Source organism: Thunnus albacares, chromosome 22 (genome assembly GCF_914725855.1).
Source record: "Thunnus albacares chromosome 22, fThuAlb1.1, whole genome shotgun sequence".
Lineage (NCBI taxonomy): Eukaryota > Metazoa > Chordata > Actinopteri > Scombriformes > Scombridae > Thunnus > Thunnus albacares.
Window position 1 is genome coordinate 18518133 of NC_058127.1, and position 21718 is coordinate 18539850.

Sequence of the window (21718 nt, forward strand, 5' to 3'; positions counted from 1 at the left end):
CAGCTGTACATGCATTACACTGAAATTACACTCACCAGCCACTTCATTAGGGACACCTGTGCAATCTAATGCAATCCAATACAACAGCTCTGCCATAAATTCTACTTTTACAAAGCTTATACATTTGTCCACCCAATTAACATACGTGAAGGAAGCAAAATATTAGGAACACTTTTCAATACAATACACATCAGTACACCACCACCTACTACAACTTCAATAATAAACATAAAGTAGATTTATCACCTTTCTGACAACATCAAAGTAGAATTTATGGCAGAGCTGTTGTATTGGATTGGATTAGATCGCACAAATGTACCTAATGGCTGGTGAGTGTATATATTTTTAGCCTATTTAATCAATGTTCTTTGACATATTGACACGCTTTACTTATTCATCTATCTAAAACCCTCTCTCTGACAATTATGTCTGCATATCCAGCTGGCTTGCAGTCCCCGGTCAAAGGTTCGGAAAAGGTTGAGGAGAATGAAACGAGTGACGCAAGCTAACAGATGGACCAGAAACAGAAAAATCACATGGAGCAACATCCATTAAGAGAGTTTTCTGAAACCTTGGGGAACCCAGGATGACGATTATTGGCCATGTTGGCTTTAGATGAGTGTTTCTAGGTAGCTTACAAGACTGTGATGTCATGCAGTAGCAAAAGGGATGTACTGCAACTGCTAAAAGCCTGCATAAAGACGAATGAAAACAATGGCTGTAGAACTCCCCAAGGCAAATACTCCTATTTCCAGTTTATTACAGCTGAATGGTCCTCAAAAACAAACAAGTAAGACATTGCAGAGTGTGCTGTATGGACACAGATTTAACCTTCTATCCTAATCTGTCTCACTTTCCTCTCTGCCTGGCAATTAAACACAAGAACAACCAGAGGCATTAAAATATTGGAAGCAGAATTGGGATCTATCCTTGCTGCAGTGTGTACAATCATCAAACAGTTAGACTAGTTAATGAGGTACTATCTGCCTGCTAGCTTGTCCTCCAACTCTGTCCCCCTCTTTCTCTTCCCCCTCCCTTCCTCTTTCTTTCTCTCTCTCTCTCTCTGCACAGTCGAATATTTGCTCTTGACCTTTTATTGTTGTACCTCATCCCTGAAAACAAATGATCTCTCCTATAATTGTCTCCAAGGCTAGCATGTGCAAGATGAACTCCCCCTCGCATACACACATATGCGTAAATGTAGATACATTTGTGCACACGTTCTAACACAAACACACAAAATGAGCTCACTGAAACACACAGGCTAGATGAGCTCTGTGAAATCACATTGTCGAAGCAAATAGATACAGACACTTTGAACTTATCAAGATCTGCGTGTAATACTGAACACTGGGGAACACACCACGCACACACCTACACACACACAGAATACACTCAAAGCCCTCCTCCCATTTCTCGCACTCATGCAGTCTTACAAAACTCGCTTGCTATGTTTTTACCACTCGCGCTGTCTTTGACGCATATGCCTCAACACAATAGAGAAAATGAGGGCATCTGCACTGGGATTACAGTGACTAAACAATGGCCTGTGCATATAGTCAGTGTTTGAGTCTGTGTGTGCATCGTGTTGTACAGAGCAGAAACCAAAAAGTAGTAAAGAGAAGTCCCATGCGGTTGCTCGTGCTTGACAACTGACCCACTTAAAAACACACACACACTTTGCATTGAAAAACACCTCACTCCCACTCCCCACCTTTTTGACATACTTGACCTGTCTGTCCTCTCTTCACACTTCTGTTTTTCTCCTCCAGCATACGGTAGATAAAGTGAGCTACAGTGCTCTATGGTGCTACTTTATTTGCAATTTGTGTAGGAGACGATCTCCTAACAATGACAGCTTGCCTTGTCTCTGTCCTGAGCTGACATCTGTCTACCAAGATAACTGTTAAATGTCTTGCATATTTTGTGTTTAGGAACCTTTTCATTAGCAGATCCTGGAGGGGTTCCTAATTAGTGCTTTATTAGAGTCGGGTGTGATTGAACAGTCATTCAGCTGAGCCTGCACATGTTAAATGCAGGTAGATGTGTTAGTGCGAGATTTAAGACACACGCTCAATGTGTTGTCTGCTACATGTCTCATTACAGTGAAGATATTGACATCCCCCCTCCCCAATATAGTTTTGAATTCACAACAGACATTCATTTCTTATACTACATAAGATATTTACAATGAATTTATGTTTAAAATGCTTCTCATTTAACCAAAACCGCCACAGAATGAGAATTTGTTTACATCCAAAAAGTTGAATGTGAGATGTGAAACAAACTGAAAGAAATGTTTTTAGAGAGAGAACAAAGAAGAAAAGAAAATGTTACTTTGCACTGCACACATGAAAAAAATATAAGTATCTCCAGGTTTCACAAAGCCAAATTTAAGACTCTTTATGGCTCCTCTTTTTAAAGCTACCTGAAAATGAGTTTTGGACCTAAACAAAAGTAAAGAATACAAAGCTGGCCAAAGACAGGCCTTTTCTGTTTGAAGACGGCTAATGAAAGCATCCAAAACTAGAAACAGGTAGAGAGAGAAAGACTGGGAAAATTATTAAAAACATGAAATCTGTCTGTGTTAAATATCCTTCCTGTGCATAAGTTGGGTTTCTACACACACAAATTGTGCATATAGCATTGTGCATATTATACCGTACAACTTGTTATACCTTAATCCTTAGAATGGAGATACAGCGAACGGGAATCACAACGGGGAGGTGGGAAGTAGTCTGTCATTTTTATTAGTAATTCTTCCTAAAGCTTGCTCAGAGGCATCTGGTGATTAACCTCTAGATGTCCTCCATTAAATAAATCCAGACAATAATTGGAACAAGGTGTACTTCAACACCATCGATGAACCACCAGCAATCTGGGTTCAGAGGGAACGTTTCAGACTACAAATCCTAATTAGAAAATAATGGTCTTTGAGCACTTAACAGGTTCTGTCAGGACACCTTCGCCTTGCCTTTCAGGAATACTTTTCCTCCCTTCTCTCCTCAGCATGGAGGGAACCCCCAGAATTGCTGTAATAATTACTCTTTGTCCTTATCTGTAGATGTAATGTTTTGCTCTTCTTTTCTCTGTGGGTGTCAAACATTAATAGTTCTTCCTCTTCCTCGTCCTCTACATCCCCATGTACTGTATTTATCTAGATCGATTCATCTATCCATATCTTCCCGCCTGCCAATATATTCGCCTGACCGTTTTCTGTGCATATAGGGATTATATGCTGTCCAAACCCTCCCATCTTTTCATAACCCCTTTCTCCTTCCATGCCCCTGTCCCTCCCTCCATCCCTCCCTCCACAGAGTGTGATAATACAGGCCTAATCCCTCTCTTCTCTCAATCCCTCAGTCAAATGAAAGAAAGGATATAAGCACATTACAAATCTCATTACTAGGCTTTAGGTATGCCTCTGTGCGTGCCTGTGCTGCATTCAACTACCTCATCAGCTGCTTATAGTATGTAAGTGGGGGTGTGTACACAAAGGGCGTCTTCCTTTAGAGTACCTGCTCACTACAGTATATGTCTGTGCCAGTTTGTGTGAGTGTGTGATTTTAGTGTGTTCATGTTATGTGTGTGTGTGTGTGTGTGTTTGCTTTCCCGAGGCAACGATAGCTTTCACCACAAGATTTGCATAAGTAGACAAGTGGTGGATAAGCACGGAGAAACACACTCACTCACATGCAGACGTACACAAACACAACAGATTATTCTGTCCTATTCTACTTCATTCCATCTCGCTGTGCATGTTTTTTACATGTCAGATTTGATTTGGTTATGCCTGATTATGATTCATATTATTCACAGTATTTTGTTATAAATTCATGTTTACTGGGCACGCCGGGGTATGTGCTGAGGCAGAACCGGGTGCTGATAAACATGTCAAACAGTAACACTGGATTACATGCTGTGAATCCTAGACAATTCTCCAACTAACAATAAAAATAATAAAGAGATATAATTACATATGGTAATGCACAATACTATAACTTAAAATATTGCCAAGCGTAATTAATACCAGGTTTGATTTCAAGAAAATCTTTGGCATTATAACTTTAACCTTTCAAAATTCACGAAGACATAACAATTGGTGTGGAGGGAAAAAAGAGCTCCACTCCAGAGACTAAGTGGCTCTATGAGCCCATCAAAGAGCTCAGCTTGGCCGTTGGCTTTTCTGCGACACTTCAGGGGTGCTGGTGCAGAGCAGGGTGAGAAGCGAAGAACTTCTTCCTTCACAAACAATGAACTACACCCTCTCACCGCTGTACTCACAGCTCAGCAGAGCACTCTGGGCCAAAACCCTTTTCCTCCCCGAGTGCTAAACTGAGCCATTTAGGAAGGCTTTTCCGCCTTCAGCTATCGGACTGTTCGACAGCCCATTTGTCATTTGGTGGGTGCTTTTATCCAAAGTGCCCTACGGTTCCACAAGTGTTTACATTTTTAGCATGGGTGCCCCAAGGGAAATGAAACCCATCACCCTTGCAGTGGTAGTAGCCAGCTTAATTAGTCCAAATGTAATAAATGCAATAAGGATAACGTATTGTCACCTTATTATGGCAACTGCTCAATGGCATTTTCTAGTGGCAAGACACATTTTTCACAATTTAAATGTAGTATCAAATTAACAGCCACTGGTCTTGTTGACACCTAAACTGTTAATAACTATTTCATTGTTAATGGCTCCAGTATTTTCTGCTGTGGTATAATATAATGCCTTATTTTAATCACTGACTTAAGAGAAATGTGATTTCGGTATTGTTAACGGGTAATCAAAATGTGCAAAGCATTGATCAGCAGAACAGTGTTTGATCGACATACCCATGCTGACATGAGGGATGACAGGGTCTATAGCGGAGGGCTTGGCCTTGACTGGTATGGGTGTGGTTGGTCCATTCACCATCACATGACCTGGATGTGAGAATGAAAATACAGAATACATGTTAAATGCAGCCTTACTACATATCGAACATCCTATAAGAGAGTGAAGTTGGATTTTTGAACTTAAGATTTGAATCAGTTAAGTGTAACATCCTCCTCTAGTGTTTATACACTGACCGAGGTAGTGCAGTAGTTTCTGGGCTCGGTTCTGGGTGGGTTTGAGGTTGAAGAGCTCCTGATTCTCGTCGATGAACTGGGTGTCCACTGTGGAGTGGAGGAACTGGTGGTTGGAAAAGACATTCTGGAGGAACGGGATGTTGGTCTAGAGATGAAGAGACAGATGGACAAACAGAGGAGACTTTTAACTTTAATAAGATTTCACAACCGCACAGTCTGAGCTTCAATAGACAAACACACATGTGGAGCGGAGGCAGAAAGTCAACTGTTGAAAGTAATTACATTCCATTTCTATTTTGTTGTTGTTTGTTTACCTCAAAAGTATTATCATGGCAATTAAGCTCTCTAAATTAACAAAGAGAGGGAGAGCAGAGAGAGGAAAGAGATGCAATTGTTAGAGTAAATTTCATTATTTGGTTTCATTTTAATTCTTTTTCACTCTTGTAAGCTTGTTTTAACGTTGTGGGTAGGTACTTTGAATTACTGTAAGAGGTGGAGAAAGTACAAAGGGGCTAAACAAAGGAGGGAGATTGACAGACAGAGGAAGTGGGTACAAGATTATTAGAGAGAAAAGAGGTAAGAGGGAGTGTTAGTTGGAGGGATAAGTGAAAGGAGGCTATGTTAATATATTCTTGGAGCAGCTTTAGATGTGTTTAAAGTCCCTAAAGGAGGGTAAAGAGTGAAGGAATATACACTGTGTGAAAAGGTTACTTCTCAAAGTTTGCTAAAAGTGTCTTTGCATATGACCCAATATGCTAGATTTATAAGGGGCATTTTAAAGAGTAAACCCCTGCCACTCATGACCCAGCATCCAAATATCCCTTTTATTTATACGTCCACACATACACACAAACAGAGCTTAGACCCAAGAGACAAACAGAGACCCTCTGGGTGTTGGGTAAAACAGCTCCCCCTAAGCCCAGAAATGTATCATCCACCTCACTGTCTAAAGATAGATCTCTCTTACACACTAGAGTAAGGATACAAAGGGCATTTAAAGTATATGAACACATGAGACATAACCCACAGATGGACAGAATTTACAACCACAATTTGGGCGTTTAACTGACAGTCAAACCCAGAGTGACTTGAAATAATTGCTGCAGCACAATCACCCAGGAATCCCATAATTGGGAGAGGCGAGTCAGGCAATAAACAAACCACACAGACACACACCTCATTACCAGCGCTGAGAGAGAGGAAGATGTAGCGAAGAGATCAATGTGCTCAGGCAAGGAAAGCGCATGTTGGTCATGCCAATACAGCCAAAATTAGATGTACAGAGAAGAAAAGCAATGAAAGAACAGAGACAACAGCAAATATTTCAGGTGACAAAGAAAAATCGAATTCCAGAGAGAAGGAGTTACAGCAGAAAAAAAAAGATGCATCTTCTGCTTTGTCAATGTATAGAACGGCTTCACCCTGTCAGTAAAGGACCATTAAGAAATTGAGAGACAAAACTGTGTCTGTCTTTCCAGACATTCACATTACCAGAGAGGGAAAAGAGGACTTCATTTTCTGGAGATACACACACACACACACACACACACACACACACACACACACACACACACACACACACACACACACACACACACACACACACACACACACACACAAAACAACAATATATTCTCAGCCTCCTGCAACAGGGAGAAGAGCTGGAGAGGAGCTAGAGCCGAGGGATTCACATGGCTGTGTTGCATGCCAAGCCTGGGGCTACAAGCTGTGGACCAAAACAAAAAAAAGGATTTCTGCCGATAATAGTTCTGCAAGATGAGTTCAGGAACCTGTGGACATACTCTTTTCCATTAATAGTATGTGCCAACAATAACAGTGTTAAAATATATGTTGCTGCCTAACATACCTGTCTCTTTGAGGAAAATAAGCAGCCTCAGAAAATCTAGCAATTTGACATACTGTATATTTTTATTGGATCAAAATTAAATTTGACTTCTGGATAGTCAAATGCAAACTGGCAATGTAAGCTGGTTAGGTTTGAATAAATGGTTGGTTAAAAACACTTGGGCCTAATAAGTGCTAACAACATAAACAGATTTTTGACTACGGGAACCTGTCAATTTCATTTTTTTTTTTTGCTAAGAAGTTAAAGGAATTTTGGGAAATACACACATTCATTTTTGCAAAGAGCTTGATAAAATTAATACCACCCTCAAATCTGTGTGGTAAATTTGAAGCTGCAGTTACAGTGGCTGGTTAGTTTAGCTTAGCATAAAGACTGAAATCAGGGGCAAACTGCTAGCCTGGCTCTGTAACAAAATCCACCAACCAGCACCTAAAGCTCATTGATATACATGCTATAACTTTAATTTGTAGAAAAACCGAGGTTTAAAACTGACATTTGGTTTTTGTTAGCTTAGACAGAGCCACGCTAGCTGTTTCCCCCCGCTTCTAGTCCATATGTTAAGCTAGGCAAACTGGCTGTAGCTTCAATTTTACGTTACTGTACAGATATGAGAGTGGAATCAACACTTTCATCTAAACTCTAGGCAAGAAAGCAAACATTTAACCAAATATTTGAGCTGATAACATTAAGAAACTGCTGGATGATGTTTTGAACAATTTTGACAAGTAGGTGAAAAGAAAATAATTTATTCATGTCTGAGTCTTTACTGACAGCAAATATTTTGCCCGTCTGCACAACCTCAGCAAGCACCACAAGGACAACGACAAAGGTCAAAAAGGAGCACAAAAAAGTACAACCAAAAAAAAAAAGAAAACTGAAAATGAAAGAAGAAAAAGTTATGATTTGTATGTTATTTCTTTCTTTGGAAGACAGGGTTTTTTATTGGGCCTTTGGGTATTTGATGTTTTACTTGCACCTGCAAGTTTGGAATTTTCTCTCATTTTTCTGTTTGATGTAATCTTCATCTATAATTTAAATATGTAAACAAACTAAATAAGTGAACATAAGGGGAAAAGTAATCAAAAGGTATAAATAAAAAAACAGGAAGGCAGAGACAGTGCGAGATGAATAACACTAACAGTCGGTATTAATGAAATACTCAGAAATAATGGAGAGGGAAGATAGAGACACCATTAATACATGGAGGTTTGTCCTTTTCCTCTCTGCTGTACCAGATCAATGTGTTCATTATCAGGGTGCTCTTTATGCCTGTGGCTACCACACACACTCTTTCTCCATGTTCCCCTAATGATGTGAAACACACACTCTAAAAAAGCCCCCCCCCTTTGGTCTCTCCCTTTTCACCACTCAGTATCTCCTCTGTATTTTTCTGCTCAGACTTCATCCTGCTCTCTGTGATATCACACACATCCACTACACAATCACTCAACAGAGGCCCTTTCCTGATTTGGATGCCCTGTAACGACTGCTTGGTTACAGCTCTCAGAGCTATGCTCACAGCATGCAAAACACACACACACACACTTTCTTGCCTGAGATGATTGTGGCTCCTGTTCCCAAATACTTTTCAGATTGCAAACACAAGCGCACATACACACACACACACACACAGCTTTGAGAATTGTATTACTTTTAGAAAGTAAGTAAACACATCTGAATGTGAATTAATGCTCACACAAGCTCTCGTTTACACACACCCACTCTCTCTGGCAGCAAACTTTATTTAACTTACACATACGAGAATCTGTATCAGGAATCACTGACTCATTTTGGTGCAAACTAAATCGCATTCTTTTTTCATTCACCAAAAAATGACATCTGGCTTTGACTACCCCCACTTTTATTGTCACAGCACTCTGTTTATCACCAGAGAAGTCTGTTTTATTGCTACTCTGCTCACAGCGGGTCATTATCGCGCTTGTTGCAATCAGCTTTACTAGTGACTGCCGAAGCAACATAGTGAGCTAAGTATTGATGTCCCAGGCTGTTGCCTAGAAAACACAAGTCAGCTCAACACATCATCACCTTAAAACACTTTGACTATGGTTGCAGGGCATCTGCTGGTTTCAAGAAGCTAAAAGTACTTTGTTTAAATTTAAGTCTGACTTCTAAGAAAAAAAAACAAAGCAAAACATTTTGCTTCAGGAGTGCCAAACTTTTCATCCAGCATCCAAATGTTGTTAATAATGACAGAATTTACAACTGATAGTAAAATGCAGCCTGTGTATCTCAGGGGGAAAAAAACATATCATCTGCTATTTTATGTATCCTTGTTGTCTACAATCTGTCTGCACTGGGATTTGATCTCATTTTTCACTACACCAAGCAGGTGAGTAGGTGAAGCTCCAGCAGCAAAAAACAGACAGGTGTTACTGTCCAGACTGCTCCCAATCTTACCTTGCCATGAAATATCTTACAGCTCTTAAACAGCAGGGAAATTAAACGGCAGGTTATGTTTTTGAGCTGTTCTGCATGTGAAAATTTCTATCCACGTTGAAAACATTTGTACCCCATTGGAAGACGTTTTCTCACCAATACAAAGCAAAATCAATTACAATCTAAAGGTGGTTTCACAGATCTGATTGAATTCTGAATGTACTGGGAACATATAAACCTTTCATTAACACGTTTTTCCTTAAGATATTTTAAGGAGTTTCACATGCCTCTACTTGTGCCACTTTAATATAATCCCCAGTTTAACTCCGTTTTCAAGCCTGAAGTCAAGTCTGCCCCTCTAGTGACACTAATGTGGACTCCAACACTTTCTGTTGTGCCCCCTTTACTTCTGCAACTATGTGCACTGTATCATGGCAAGCACAACAACCTGAGGTAAGAGAACTACACCTCCATCATTTTAAATGTATAAAGTAGTTTCAGAAAGAGGTCAAGATCAGAGTTCATCAAACTGAACACTGTGTAATGTCATAGTTCACTGGTAACACAGCTCTCTGCAAATGTGATGTAGAAAGTGAACAACTTCACAGAGGCAATGGTAGAGTTGAAGACAGACACTGGCAGACAGCATCCCACCATAAGTTAATTATTATGTTGACCAGAGATTGTAAACACATACTGTTTATTAATTATTATTATTAATTATTATTATTGTTATTATCATCATTATCATCATCATCATCATCATCATTAGCCATAAAGATAGTTGTCAAGTCATTTTGCTAAAACCCACAAAGCCTCATGGTGACCCTGGAGAAAAAGTCAGGGTATCACCAAATCAGTTGGAATCACCTTCTGGGGACCATGAGCATCTACAAAGGGCAGCAGGGCAATCCATCCAATACTGGGTAACAGTAAGAACCAAAGTGGTGGACTGACATTGCCATCCCTACAGCCAAGCTGCTTGTGTGGATAAAAACTCAGGATGTCACTCTGCTCCTGCACTCCTTTCATTTGATGCCCGTATTGGCTTGCATTAGATAACAAATTGCCTATAAAGCCAAGAGCAGGCTTGGTGGAATCCTGTGTAGTAGCAGTGTCTCTTTATTCTGCTGCTCACCTGTATCCACCTTCACTCAAAGGTCCTTTGTAAACAAGACAGCCCTGTACTTGCTCCTGGTTGAGACCAGGCCCTTAGTATCTTTTAGCATCTTCAAATGCAGACTAAAGACCCACCTCTTCATGAAAACATCTGGACTGACACCACTTGAACCTAAATATCATGTTGCTTAGCATATTTGAGTGGTCACCACTTGCCAAATATCTTATTTTCTGTCACACACATACTGCATCTTGCCCTAAGAAAAACACTCTCTGACAGCTTGTGTTAATATACAGTTACTTTATGCAAAACAGGATACAAAAATAAAACGTCAAAGACAGTAAAGGTGCAGATTTTGAGCTTGGATTTTTTAAAATGTCAAACAATACCCAGCATTACACAGAAATGCAAACACACCTGATCTCAGTCTTCCCCCAACACAAACACTGCCTCTCTCTGTCACACACAGCCTCCACACTCCCTCAGTGATTAGGAGTTGAATAGGGGAGCTGTCAGGTCATTCGTCTTTTCTCTCCTCTTCTCCTCTGTCTCCCCTATCCCCATCCGTCACGCCTTAACCACTGGCCCGGACACATAAACAAGATCAACACACATACAGCCCGCGGAGTGAATGTACACACTCGTGTAGACACAGAGGGGACCTCTCACACTCATATCAGCTACAAATTTACTCAAGACATAGCCACAATAACCACACACACACACACACATACACACACACACACACCTCTGTGTTTTACAGCAACCTACAGGCTGCAACAAGCAGACGCATACAAACTCAAGTAGATATTTATAATGGGAGACTCTTGGGAATGTAAGGCTTAATATGTAACACACTTAGACAAAACACACTAATACACACACAGACGCTCAGTTTCATGCTGCTGAGATGTTTTGGTGTCAGTTGGTTGTTAATGACTTTGCAGTCAACTGACTGGTTTGTTAGAAGGTCAGCAGGTCAGTCACTGCATGTATGTGTCTGTCTGCACTTTTCCTTACCTGTGTGGGAATGTATGTGTTTATGTGTCCAGAGGTAGTGATGCAAGATATTATCGGCATGTCATCGGTATCAGCCCATATAAGCTCTAAAATGAAATATCGGCATCTGCCATTTCTGCCGATTACAAGAGGCCGATTTGTTGCCTTCTCCTCCGCTGCCTGACTGTGTTTCCCTTTAGGGACTGTTTCACCCCGACGGTCCCGGTGCTCTCAGCTAACGTTAGCCCCGGCTTTGGGAAGAAGCAGCTGGTCTGACGGGCTGCTTGAGTGAAGTGGGGCCTGTGGAGGAAGCACCGGGACCGTCAGGGTGAAACACTCGTCGAGGAGCTGCTATGTTCGGCTGCACAGATAGGAAAAACCTCGGCTGTCAGGATGTACCACTGTTCGGGAAAAAAAAAAAAATCTTCTTGGTTTATAATGGCAGTTGGCAAGAGAGCAGAGATTAAATCCTACACATTAATCCTGCCTGTTTAACAAACTCAAAGAAAACTCTACTGCTCCATCAACTTTGCAGATTCTTTAAAGTTTTAATGCTGAGCTCCTGAACTCCAATCTTCCTAAGTTCTTCCTTCATATATTGTCTTTCTTGATCATACTTAGTACAATCTATGCTTGCATGCATAATAGTCTCCTCGGCCAGCTGGAAAAAAAATATGTGCATATATCGGTATTGGCAATCGGTCACAATAAGTTGGAAATATCGGCATATTGGATATCAGCAAAAAATCCAATATCGTGCATCCCCATCCAGAGGAAAAAGGAGCAGGTCAAGGTGTCAGCCCTAATGATCACATTCTGTCCTCATGTAACAAACAACTGTGTCCACTTCTTTCAGTTTTTTTTTCTAGGTGAAAGGAAAAAACTACAAATGACCGTCAACTTATTCACTGAACAAGCAAAGCTCATCCAATCTCAGTGGCCTGTGATGTGCCTGCAAAATGTTTTTACTGCCAACATCTCTCTTTCACTCATTCCTCGCTTCTGTCTCACATCCAAACTCTTTACCAATGTAACAACTTTGTGCATGACTGTTTCAAATTAAATATGAAATCAGTGTTAGACATCTGTCACAAGACTTTTTTCCTAAATGAAATAAAAAATCAGAACTTGAACAGGAATAACTCCTATCACTGCTCCGTGGCAGAGCAATTTTCACCTCCAGTTCATCAGAGGACCTGTGGCCAGAAATATTTACATTGTAATAAGCTCAGATGGTATGAAGAAATCTGCTAAAATATGAATAAATATGAATAAATAAATTGAAAAGGACCATTTCTTTCTAGGATGACAGTTTTAATGTCTGTCTCTGCATGCATCTGTGTACCTGAGACTTCAATGAATCAATGGCCATGTAAATCCAGCTATGATCTCTTATTGATTTCAGTAAAACTTCATAAAGCACTGCAAAGTAGCAGCTGGAGGGGAGAAAAGTAATCTTTAACCTTTGGGACATTTCAGACACAGACTGTGCCAGCTGTTTCCAATGGGAGGACATTCTTAATGCGTTTCAACTGCCTCTCTGTTAGCAGACCGGGGAGCTGGCCATGGTGCTGAATTGGCCTCTGATCATAGTGCTGAACTTGTCAGACATACTAGACAAATGGTGTCACTGGGGAAATCCAACAGATATTGCATTGTTGTCAAGATACCTCTAGCATATCTACAGTGTTCAATACGAACAAAAGTTCAAAGTTTAAAGATAAAGCATGAAGAGTAAATGTTTTTGGAGCCAGATGCTCCAAAAGAGGAAAGGCTATAGGCTTGCCAATTTGACCCAGTGTTCAAAACTTTTCAGACAATACATTTGCAGTAAAAGGACCAGCTGATTTGTCAGTTTCTCTGCTAACGGCAGTCTCATAAGGAAAGCTTTCTGTTTTGAGTTAAAAGCAAGTGGCAATTTTTTTCAAGTGCTCTGAACTATAACTGTAGATCTAACCACTTACATGTCAATCCCTGCCTACATACTGAAGTTACTAAAGGTCAAACTTTTCTCTAAAGACTATTCCAAGTAATTCTGGGAAATGTAGGAAATTAAAAGCTATACCACAGGATGAGATGACAAGGCAGGTTGAGGAAAAGTGAATAAAACAAAGGTAAATTCCTAGATGCCAATTGAATGCTCCACATGTCACAAAACGAGTACAAACTACTAACTTTTAAATATTTTCAAGATAACCATATGAGACAAATGTTTCTCTACCACCAAGAGATACATTCACCCTGAACCCATAACTAATATGTGAAATGTTTTCCTTAAACAGGGTGACTCAGACTCATCTGGTATCAACAAATGGGAATGCTGAACTAGCTAAAAGAAAGGGCTTCTTAAATTCTTTCAGGGACCCTGAGACACAAGCTTATTTAAACAGATTGCTACTTAGTGGTATTTTGGGAACCTTTAAGCAGTAGGCCTGTGACGCATTAAACGACTCATGATGTACTCCAAACCCACTGAGTGTGTCGGTCTTAGACTCTGATAGCAGGTGTTTGGTCTCCTGTGTTAATTATACTTGAACTTGTGAATGATCATCTCACTATTGGTATGTTGCAAAAAAGAAATTCAACCAGAATTAATGTTGTGGGTTGTGACATAGTCGGTACTGAAGATTACTGGGCATGAAGACGTGGTATCAAACATATGAACTCCAATTCTGGCATCTTAAAATAAAAAAAAGTATTTTCAGTAATTGATACAGCAATGCACCATTGTCAGTGACATTTATGAAAACCTAACAGACCTTAAAAAATAAACAAATTATTGGACAAGGGCCCCTTCTGAGAGTTTTGAGATAGTATTAAGCAGCAGGGTATCCTTCAACCTTTTATAGCCTGGGGACAACATTAGGAATTCATAGTCTCACTCTGGGATCCCAGCTCAATAAACCCTATTACTGCCCATATCATAAGGGCACCCACCAGAAGTAGAACTGGAGAATATTTGGTCTTAAATTATAGTATAAACAGATTTTTTTTTACTACAAAAACAAAGTCTGCTATAATTTTGACCTTCCTTTATGACATGGGACAACAACCTAAAGTGATTATAAACCTCCAACAGTTGTTAAGGGGGGACTACATTTCTAGAGACAATAATAGTACCTACTGACTTTAAAGGCTCATTCCATTTTGTAATTATGCATATTTCCTGATAGTTTATGTCATGGTGAATATGATAAGCTAAGGAGGTGAACATGGTAAACAATATACTTACTTAACATCAGCATGTTAGCATTGACATGGCGTCAGCCTCACAGAGCCACTAGAATGACTGCAGACTCTAGTCTTCTTATCTTATCTGTAATCCTATTTTATTGTCTTGTATTTTATTCTGTTTCATGCTCTGTTCTTTTATTTGCCTGATTAATTGTGCTGCTGAAGTGTTTTTTTAATCTCGACTTTCCCCATGTAAAGCACTTTGTAACTTTGATTTGCAGTCAGCAGAGTATAGAAGAAAGTCTTAGCACCATTTCTTTTTAACACAATTACACTTAAAACTTATTGTGTTTAAAGGACTGGTTTTAATCACTTTTTTGATTCAAGTATCAAGTTACCAGTTGTATTAAACTTCAAGCTGCAGTGCTCTGTGTGCCTGAAAGTATAAAGCTTGGGAAACCAAAACACAGATTCAGTGACAGGGACACATTTTCAGGCTCCAAACTATTGGCAGTATGATGAATTTAATTTTGCTGAATCATTTTATGAGTCTGCTATTTCGGATGCCAGTTAATTGTTAGCGGATGAGCTTCAGGCAGTGGAGTTTGATGATGACAACTTATTATGGCAGTTCCTTTGGTAGACTATTACTCATGTCAATGGATAGAGGTAGATGTGTGTTTTAGTGTGTTTTAGGTTCCATCAATGTGATACGATTTTTAACTGAACAACAGAAGTATATCTATAATAAACAAACTATCTGTATGGCAAGATAGATTGAAGTGAATATGAATTTGAAAATTTTAGCTCAAGAATGAAACATGAAGTTCATTCTTGCTGGGAGGCTTCACAGTGTGAGAAGAATAATTCCTAAATATTATCTCATTACTGATAACTTACAACAAAACTGTCATGATCACTTGATTATATCAAAGCAATATTTGGAACAATTGACGATTTAACTTTTGCAATGTTTAAACTTCAAAAGCTATAGTAATTTATAATCCACAGACTAATGTCAGCTGTAATTGACCATCTAAAATTATGACCCACTACTGTTAACAGTCTACACAAAACTATTAGATGCAATGTGCATTTCAACCAAAAACCTTGCAATTGACATGTTTTCTCACTTCAAGTTCACATATAATCTTCATATCATTACTATTTAATATCAGATTGCTCATCTTTGATATCAAATTACTTCTAACTGTTATCCTCCCAATGATGCCTGTGACACTTTTTAAGTCATGAGTCACCGTTTAAAGAGATCCCAAGGCTATGGTATTTTTGTAAAGCATGCAGTAACAGTTTAGTTTTATGTATGAGCTTCTATGAGGTTCAAATAGTCCAAGGTGCAGTGAAATAAAGAGAAAAATCAATTGAGGTATAAAAAGCCCAGCAGACCAAAGTATATAAACCCTAAATGTGCAGTACACAAAAATGGCACATCACTACAGAGTAGAAATACATTGGGAAAACATATATAACAAAAATGAAGCACAAGAAAATTAACCATGGTGCCGGGAGAAAACTTGATGAATCCTTAAATTGTGAGCTCACAAATCTTATAGGAACTTGTGATATATTGCACAGCAGTGTAGTTGCACGCTGAGCAACACTACCAGTCTAGTTCATGAGTACTGACTGCACACTCAAAACTGATATACTGCATCACTTCAAACACATTGTCGTGTCAAGTTTGGGCTGCCAATGTCACACAATATCCTCCAAGGGTTTGTACTCTCAGTCACAAATGTTTTCCACACTAGAGCAGATAAGGGTGTTTAAACTAACTCAAGAGATACAACAGACTGGTTGAACATCATGATGGCTGCAAGCTAAAATAGGTTAGGAATACATAATAAATCAGGTGCAGTTGTTTCATGGCAAATTTATGGTAAACAGTAAAAAAGCAATTTCAGCTATAAAAGAAGGAAAATATGTAGAATTGGATGACATATGGTTAGAAATTGCTAGAAATTTACTCTAGACCTTTTTTTCTCCATTTACTGCCTTCTCTATCATCCATCGTGACACAATAGCCCACATTTTATTGTGCACTTAAGGCCATATTGTTAAAGACATTGTTTTATACTCAATAAAAATGTCTCAGCCCATTAGGAAAATGTTCATTTCCACAGGATTACCAGATTCCTCCCAAATCCTTTGTCACTGTTTAATTACCTTTCCCTTTCCATTAAAACTAACATCTACCACATAGGTTAAAATTAAGGCCACACAAACCATGTTGCTTATTAGAGATCTCCATTATTACATTCTGTATGATGTTGGAAAGAAAAAAAACTGTAAAAAACAAACACTCTCCATTTGCCCCCACGATAATGGACTACGTCTCGATGTACTGTTCTGTCAAAGTAATGCATCTTATCTAATGGGCACTCTGTATTGATGACCACTGTCAGTGATGAAAAGGTGATTCATCCATGTATCTCCTCTAATAAATACTGAGCAAAGATAGCTGTACTCCTGCTCAAACCAAAATAGAATTGTTGACTCAACAAACAAGACCGTTTAATCCTTCCCTTCTATCTATGGCTCAGCATGATGCCTTTAATGCTAAAACATCCATAGTCTCTATTTTCAGGGAGTAGGGGAGCCCAGAACACCAAATGACTAACAGCCGCCTCTTATTTACCAAATGTACTATAACTGTCTAGATTTCCTCAGCACAGAACATCATGCATTATTTATTTGAATATTTTCATAGTCTTATCATGGTTGCCTGTGATTTTCTAGTCAGTATTTATAGGTTTTCACATTTGGTTTTTTAATGCTCTTTGATCAGGGCTTCTGCTCCTCCTCCTGTTACTCCATGTGTATGTGTGGTCTTATCATGAGACAGTGTATACATTTCATGTGTGCTGACTGTAGTGCTGATATGGCTGTCTGGCAGCGGTACCTTACAAAGTTACAGACCTTTATAAGCCGTAACAGCAGGGAAAGAACTAGTGAAATGTGGCTCCATTCCATTTAGTTGTGCCAGTACGCCATGCCAGTGAGCCAGCATGCTTAACACCAGGGCTCTGGCACTCCTAAACTGAATTCAGACATTTATTAATGTTATTAGCTACACCTGCATTCGACTAGTCAAAATGCCCTACTGTGAGAAAGGTCTATTAGCTATGTTTACTCACACAGCCAATAATCCAATCATAATGCGATTAAGAGGGTAATGTGAGAGAGGTGGAGCCCATGTAAACAACATGCTCTGGTTCTGTTAATGCAATTATTCTCCGTCGGAATAAGCTTAATCACAGTAAGCTAGGGGGAGTAGTTCAATTTTAGTGGCATTATTTGAGGGCATTTCAGTCATATAAACACCTTAATCTAACTATGATACTCTATTGGAAATTTAACAGCATTTTGCAACACATGGCGCTCCAACTGCTTGATGTCACATGCCAAAGATGTCAGCTGGTGAGACACTTGAGTCTGCTCTTCTACTGCATTGTCTTGACGAGCACTCTCTGGGCTATAAACAAACTTTCTGTGCTTCGAGCGAAATTTACAGAGTGGCACATTGTTCTTTGTGGAAAACGTCCCTCTACAATGTTAAAGGTACTGTAAAAACAGTAGCTCAGAGCAGAGTTTTACTGCAGTGTTCAAAGAGGGATAGCCACAAGGGCAGACAACAGTATTATCACGTCAGAAAACTAGGGAAACAGTTTAATGTGTGCACGGTTTGGGTTCTGTTACTACTGAGTAGTGCCTCGCTCAGATTATTAGCCATTATCTGGTTATTATATGCAGGTAAATTTGTTAATGTGCACACTCTTTCTGTAAAAACACACACATACATAAACACTGCTTTTCTAATACAGAATTAATGCCGAGAAACAACAGCTTATTTCAGGGGAAACAATCAACAAACAAAATCTAATTTGCAATCTTTTCATTTGCACCTCCCAGCTTTGTATTTCCACATTTAACAGCTTCTTACTAACAGCTCATTGCATTTCGGTACAGACCCATTTATGTAGCCATACACACTACCGAGGAGAAAGTTTTATTAGTTGCCTCTTATCCATTTTTTGTTATTTCCGCTGTGAATTCCAGCAGTACATAATGCATTAAAGCAACTCTTTGGCAACATTTGCAACATTTTTTTTCTCATTCTAACCAAGATATCCCTGAAGTCATTTCTGCCCTCTGCCTTTATGTCTGAGTGTATTTGTCAAGGTTTTACACTTAAAGCAATATGGACAAATGAGACCCAGCATGTTTTTCTCGTACTTCATTGACTGCTGCCCATGGCTGGTAAAATGGTCTGCCAGGAGTAACTGGGAAATCATTTGGAGTCAGTATTACTAATGCAGGAGAAATAAATAAAAGCACAATGACATGCAAACGGCTCCGAGAGCAAAATTAGAAGGCAGAGTTGTGTGGTTTGTGTGTGTGTGTGTCTGTCTGTCCTTGTCTCTTATTATCCCTAGATTGAGACAAATAGAGGGAGATCTGCCCTTCGATCTAAACCTCCACACCATTTACCCCTGACATCACAGCTGAGCAAGTCTGAGTGTGTGTCTGTGTGCGTTTCATTTAGCTTTGTGAAAGGTGTGTGTGTGTGTAACTGCAGGGTGTGCTGGCCATGCCCTGATTTGTGTGATACTATGGTGTGTTTATGTGTGCAATCATGCGATCATGCCAACCTCTGGCTGAGTGTGTAAGTTTAATCATGCTCTGTGTGTGAATGTATGAGAGCTTATGTGTTGGCTGCAAATAGATTGTGCTAAATGTATGTTCCATGTGTGTCCATGTGTGAAGTTTATGTGCGTGTGGGGGTGTGTGTGTGTGAATGGAAGCATTTGACAGTGGTGATTATGGGTGACGTGTGTGTGTGTGTGCGCACAGGCGCTCACTGAGTGCATTTGTTTTTGTGTGTTTCAGTGCTGCCTATATTTAGCTGCTGTGTCTCACAAACTCACTGTGACTCATTTATGAACACACACAAAAGTGTCCTCACTAAACCAGCCAAATGACACACAAACATCAAGAGGAAGAGAGACGTATTTGGCTGTTTTTTTTTCTATTTTTTATTTAAAGTAAACTTCTCCCAAAAGTGTATTCACCTTTTTTGTGTCTCTCAAACACACACACACACACACACACACACACACACTAGGGGTGGATGGTATAAACAGTATAGAAAGTATACCTGTATGAACTTGCCTAATAGTATGAATTTTGACTATACCGTCCTAACTGGTAGAGCCCTCATTTTGCTCAGATGAAATAATTTATCCCAAGATTCGTCCCATGATTTGTTATCACCAGCCTGCACCAGCGAATCATCTGGACAATGTAAGAGCCCATGCTGCTTTGTTTGGAAATAAAGAAATGGCTGAAAACGCTGCATACAACAAAGAGGAGGAGGAGTTGGCAAATAAGACCAGTGCAACTTCCATTATATGGACATGGTTCAGGTTTAAAGATTCAGACAACAAGCAGAAAACGATAATCTGCAAATTATGTCTCACAACAGCGGTTGCAAGGGGTGGTAATACAAAAAATCTTTTCTATCACCTCAAATCAAAACACGTTCTGGAATATGGGGAAAGCAAAAGAATTCGTCCTCCGCAAATGTCAAGTGAATCGTTGAGCAGTGGTGGGAAGAAAAAAGCTGGCTCTGCAAATCAGACATCACTTTCTCTGGCATTTTCCAAAGGCTGTCCTTATGAGAGAAAAAGTGGAACGACATAACAAATGCCATCACTGTCCTATCTGTGTGTAAGCAAATGGTTCTTTTTCAAACAGTTAGAAAGGGCTTTAAAGACACGATCAAAGCACTGGATTCAAGGTACGTGGTACCTGGCTGCAAACACTTTAGCCAAATTGAAATGCCAAAACTATACAGCTTGGTCTGTGAGCAAGTGGAGAAAGAACTCAGTAAGATGAAACACTATACAACAGCCACTGGCTTGTGGTCAAGGCGTACCATGGAGCCTTACATAAGTCTGACTGTCCACTCCATCAACGACAAGTGGGAGTTGTGCAGCAAATGTTTACAGACTTCATATTTCCCTAATGACCACACTGGAGAATTGATAGCCCAAGGCTTTAGGGAAGTGCTGGAATCATGGGGGCTTAAAGAAGAGTCGCAAGTATGCATAACCATGGACAATGGCACAAACGTCAAAGCAGTGGCACTTAACGACTGGACAAGACTGCAGTGCTTCTGCCACTGGCCTCACCTGCCATTGGTAGGTCAAAATAGGAGGGTCAAATTACTGTATTTTCTTTGTCCAGGTGTAACGTTATCTAACAGTGTTAGTTTAGTTAGTAATAATGTATCTTTGAAAAATCTACATGAATTTCAGAATCTAAAGATTTGGTATGTCCCCCTTATGCTTAAAAGACAGCATGCACTTGAGCTGGCATGGACTCTCGCAAGTGCGAAACCTGATGACCCATGTTATCCAAGCATGATTTGCTGATTTTCCAGAGAGCTTCTTGTGATGTCACATAATGATTGGCTTTTTCCGTTTTCAAGTGCCCCCATAAATGTTCAGTCAGGTTGAGGTCTGGTGACTGTGGAGGAAAGGCCATGACAGTCAGGACTCCTTGGTCTTCTTTGGTCTCCAAGTAGTTGCTGCAAAGCTTTGAGGTCTGTTTGAGGTCGTTATCCTGCTGCAGTATGTGACTACTTCTCCACAAAGATGCAAACCAGAGGGTACAGCATGTCTCTGAAGAATGGAGCGGTACTTCACCCAGGTCAGGGTGTAGTCAATTCGGTACAAGTGTCCAGAGTAGGCAAAACACCCCCACACATGAATATATCCGACCATCAAGTTTCGCTGTGGGTTTGATACACTGCGGTGTCATTCTCTCTCCTGTTTGTCTCCTTCCATACACTCTTCTATTACTGCTATAAATCTCAAACTTGGATTGATCAGTAAATAGGACTTTTTTCCAGTTATCCACTGTGGAGTGCTGGTATTTCTCAGCCCACCCCAAGTGTTTGGCCTTGTTTCCCTCCTGAGAAGTGGTTTAGAAACTGCTACTTGTTCTCTGACACCACTACAAGCCTTATTTTGACAGTACTTTTGCTGATTGGAGTCTTGTGTTCTTTA

General features: G+C 39.8%; 1 protein-coding gene across 3 annotated transcripts in view; it reads right to left on the bottom strand.

The window, feature by feature from the left end:
* LOC122974040 (pyruvate carboxylase, mitochondrial-like) overlaps positions 1 to 21718 on the bottom strand; it is a 301961-nt gene that overhangs the window by 55702 nt on the left and 224541 nt on the right. For all 3 annotated transcript variants that reach the window (XM_044341882.1, XM_044341881.1, XM_044341883.1), the window contains exons 13-14: positions 5068 to 5212; positions 4831 to 4920 (exon numbers count right to left, since the gene is read on the bottom strand). In XM_044341882.1, coding sequence (XP_044197817.1) covers positions 4831 to 4920; positions 5068 to 5212 — 235 coding nt within the window. The remainder of the gene's footprint in view (positions 1 to 4830; positions 4921 to 5067; positions 5213 to 21718) is intronic.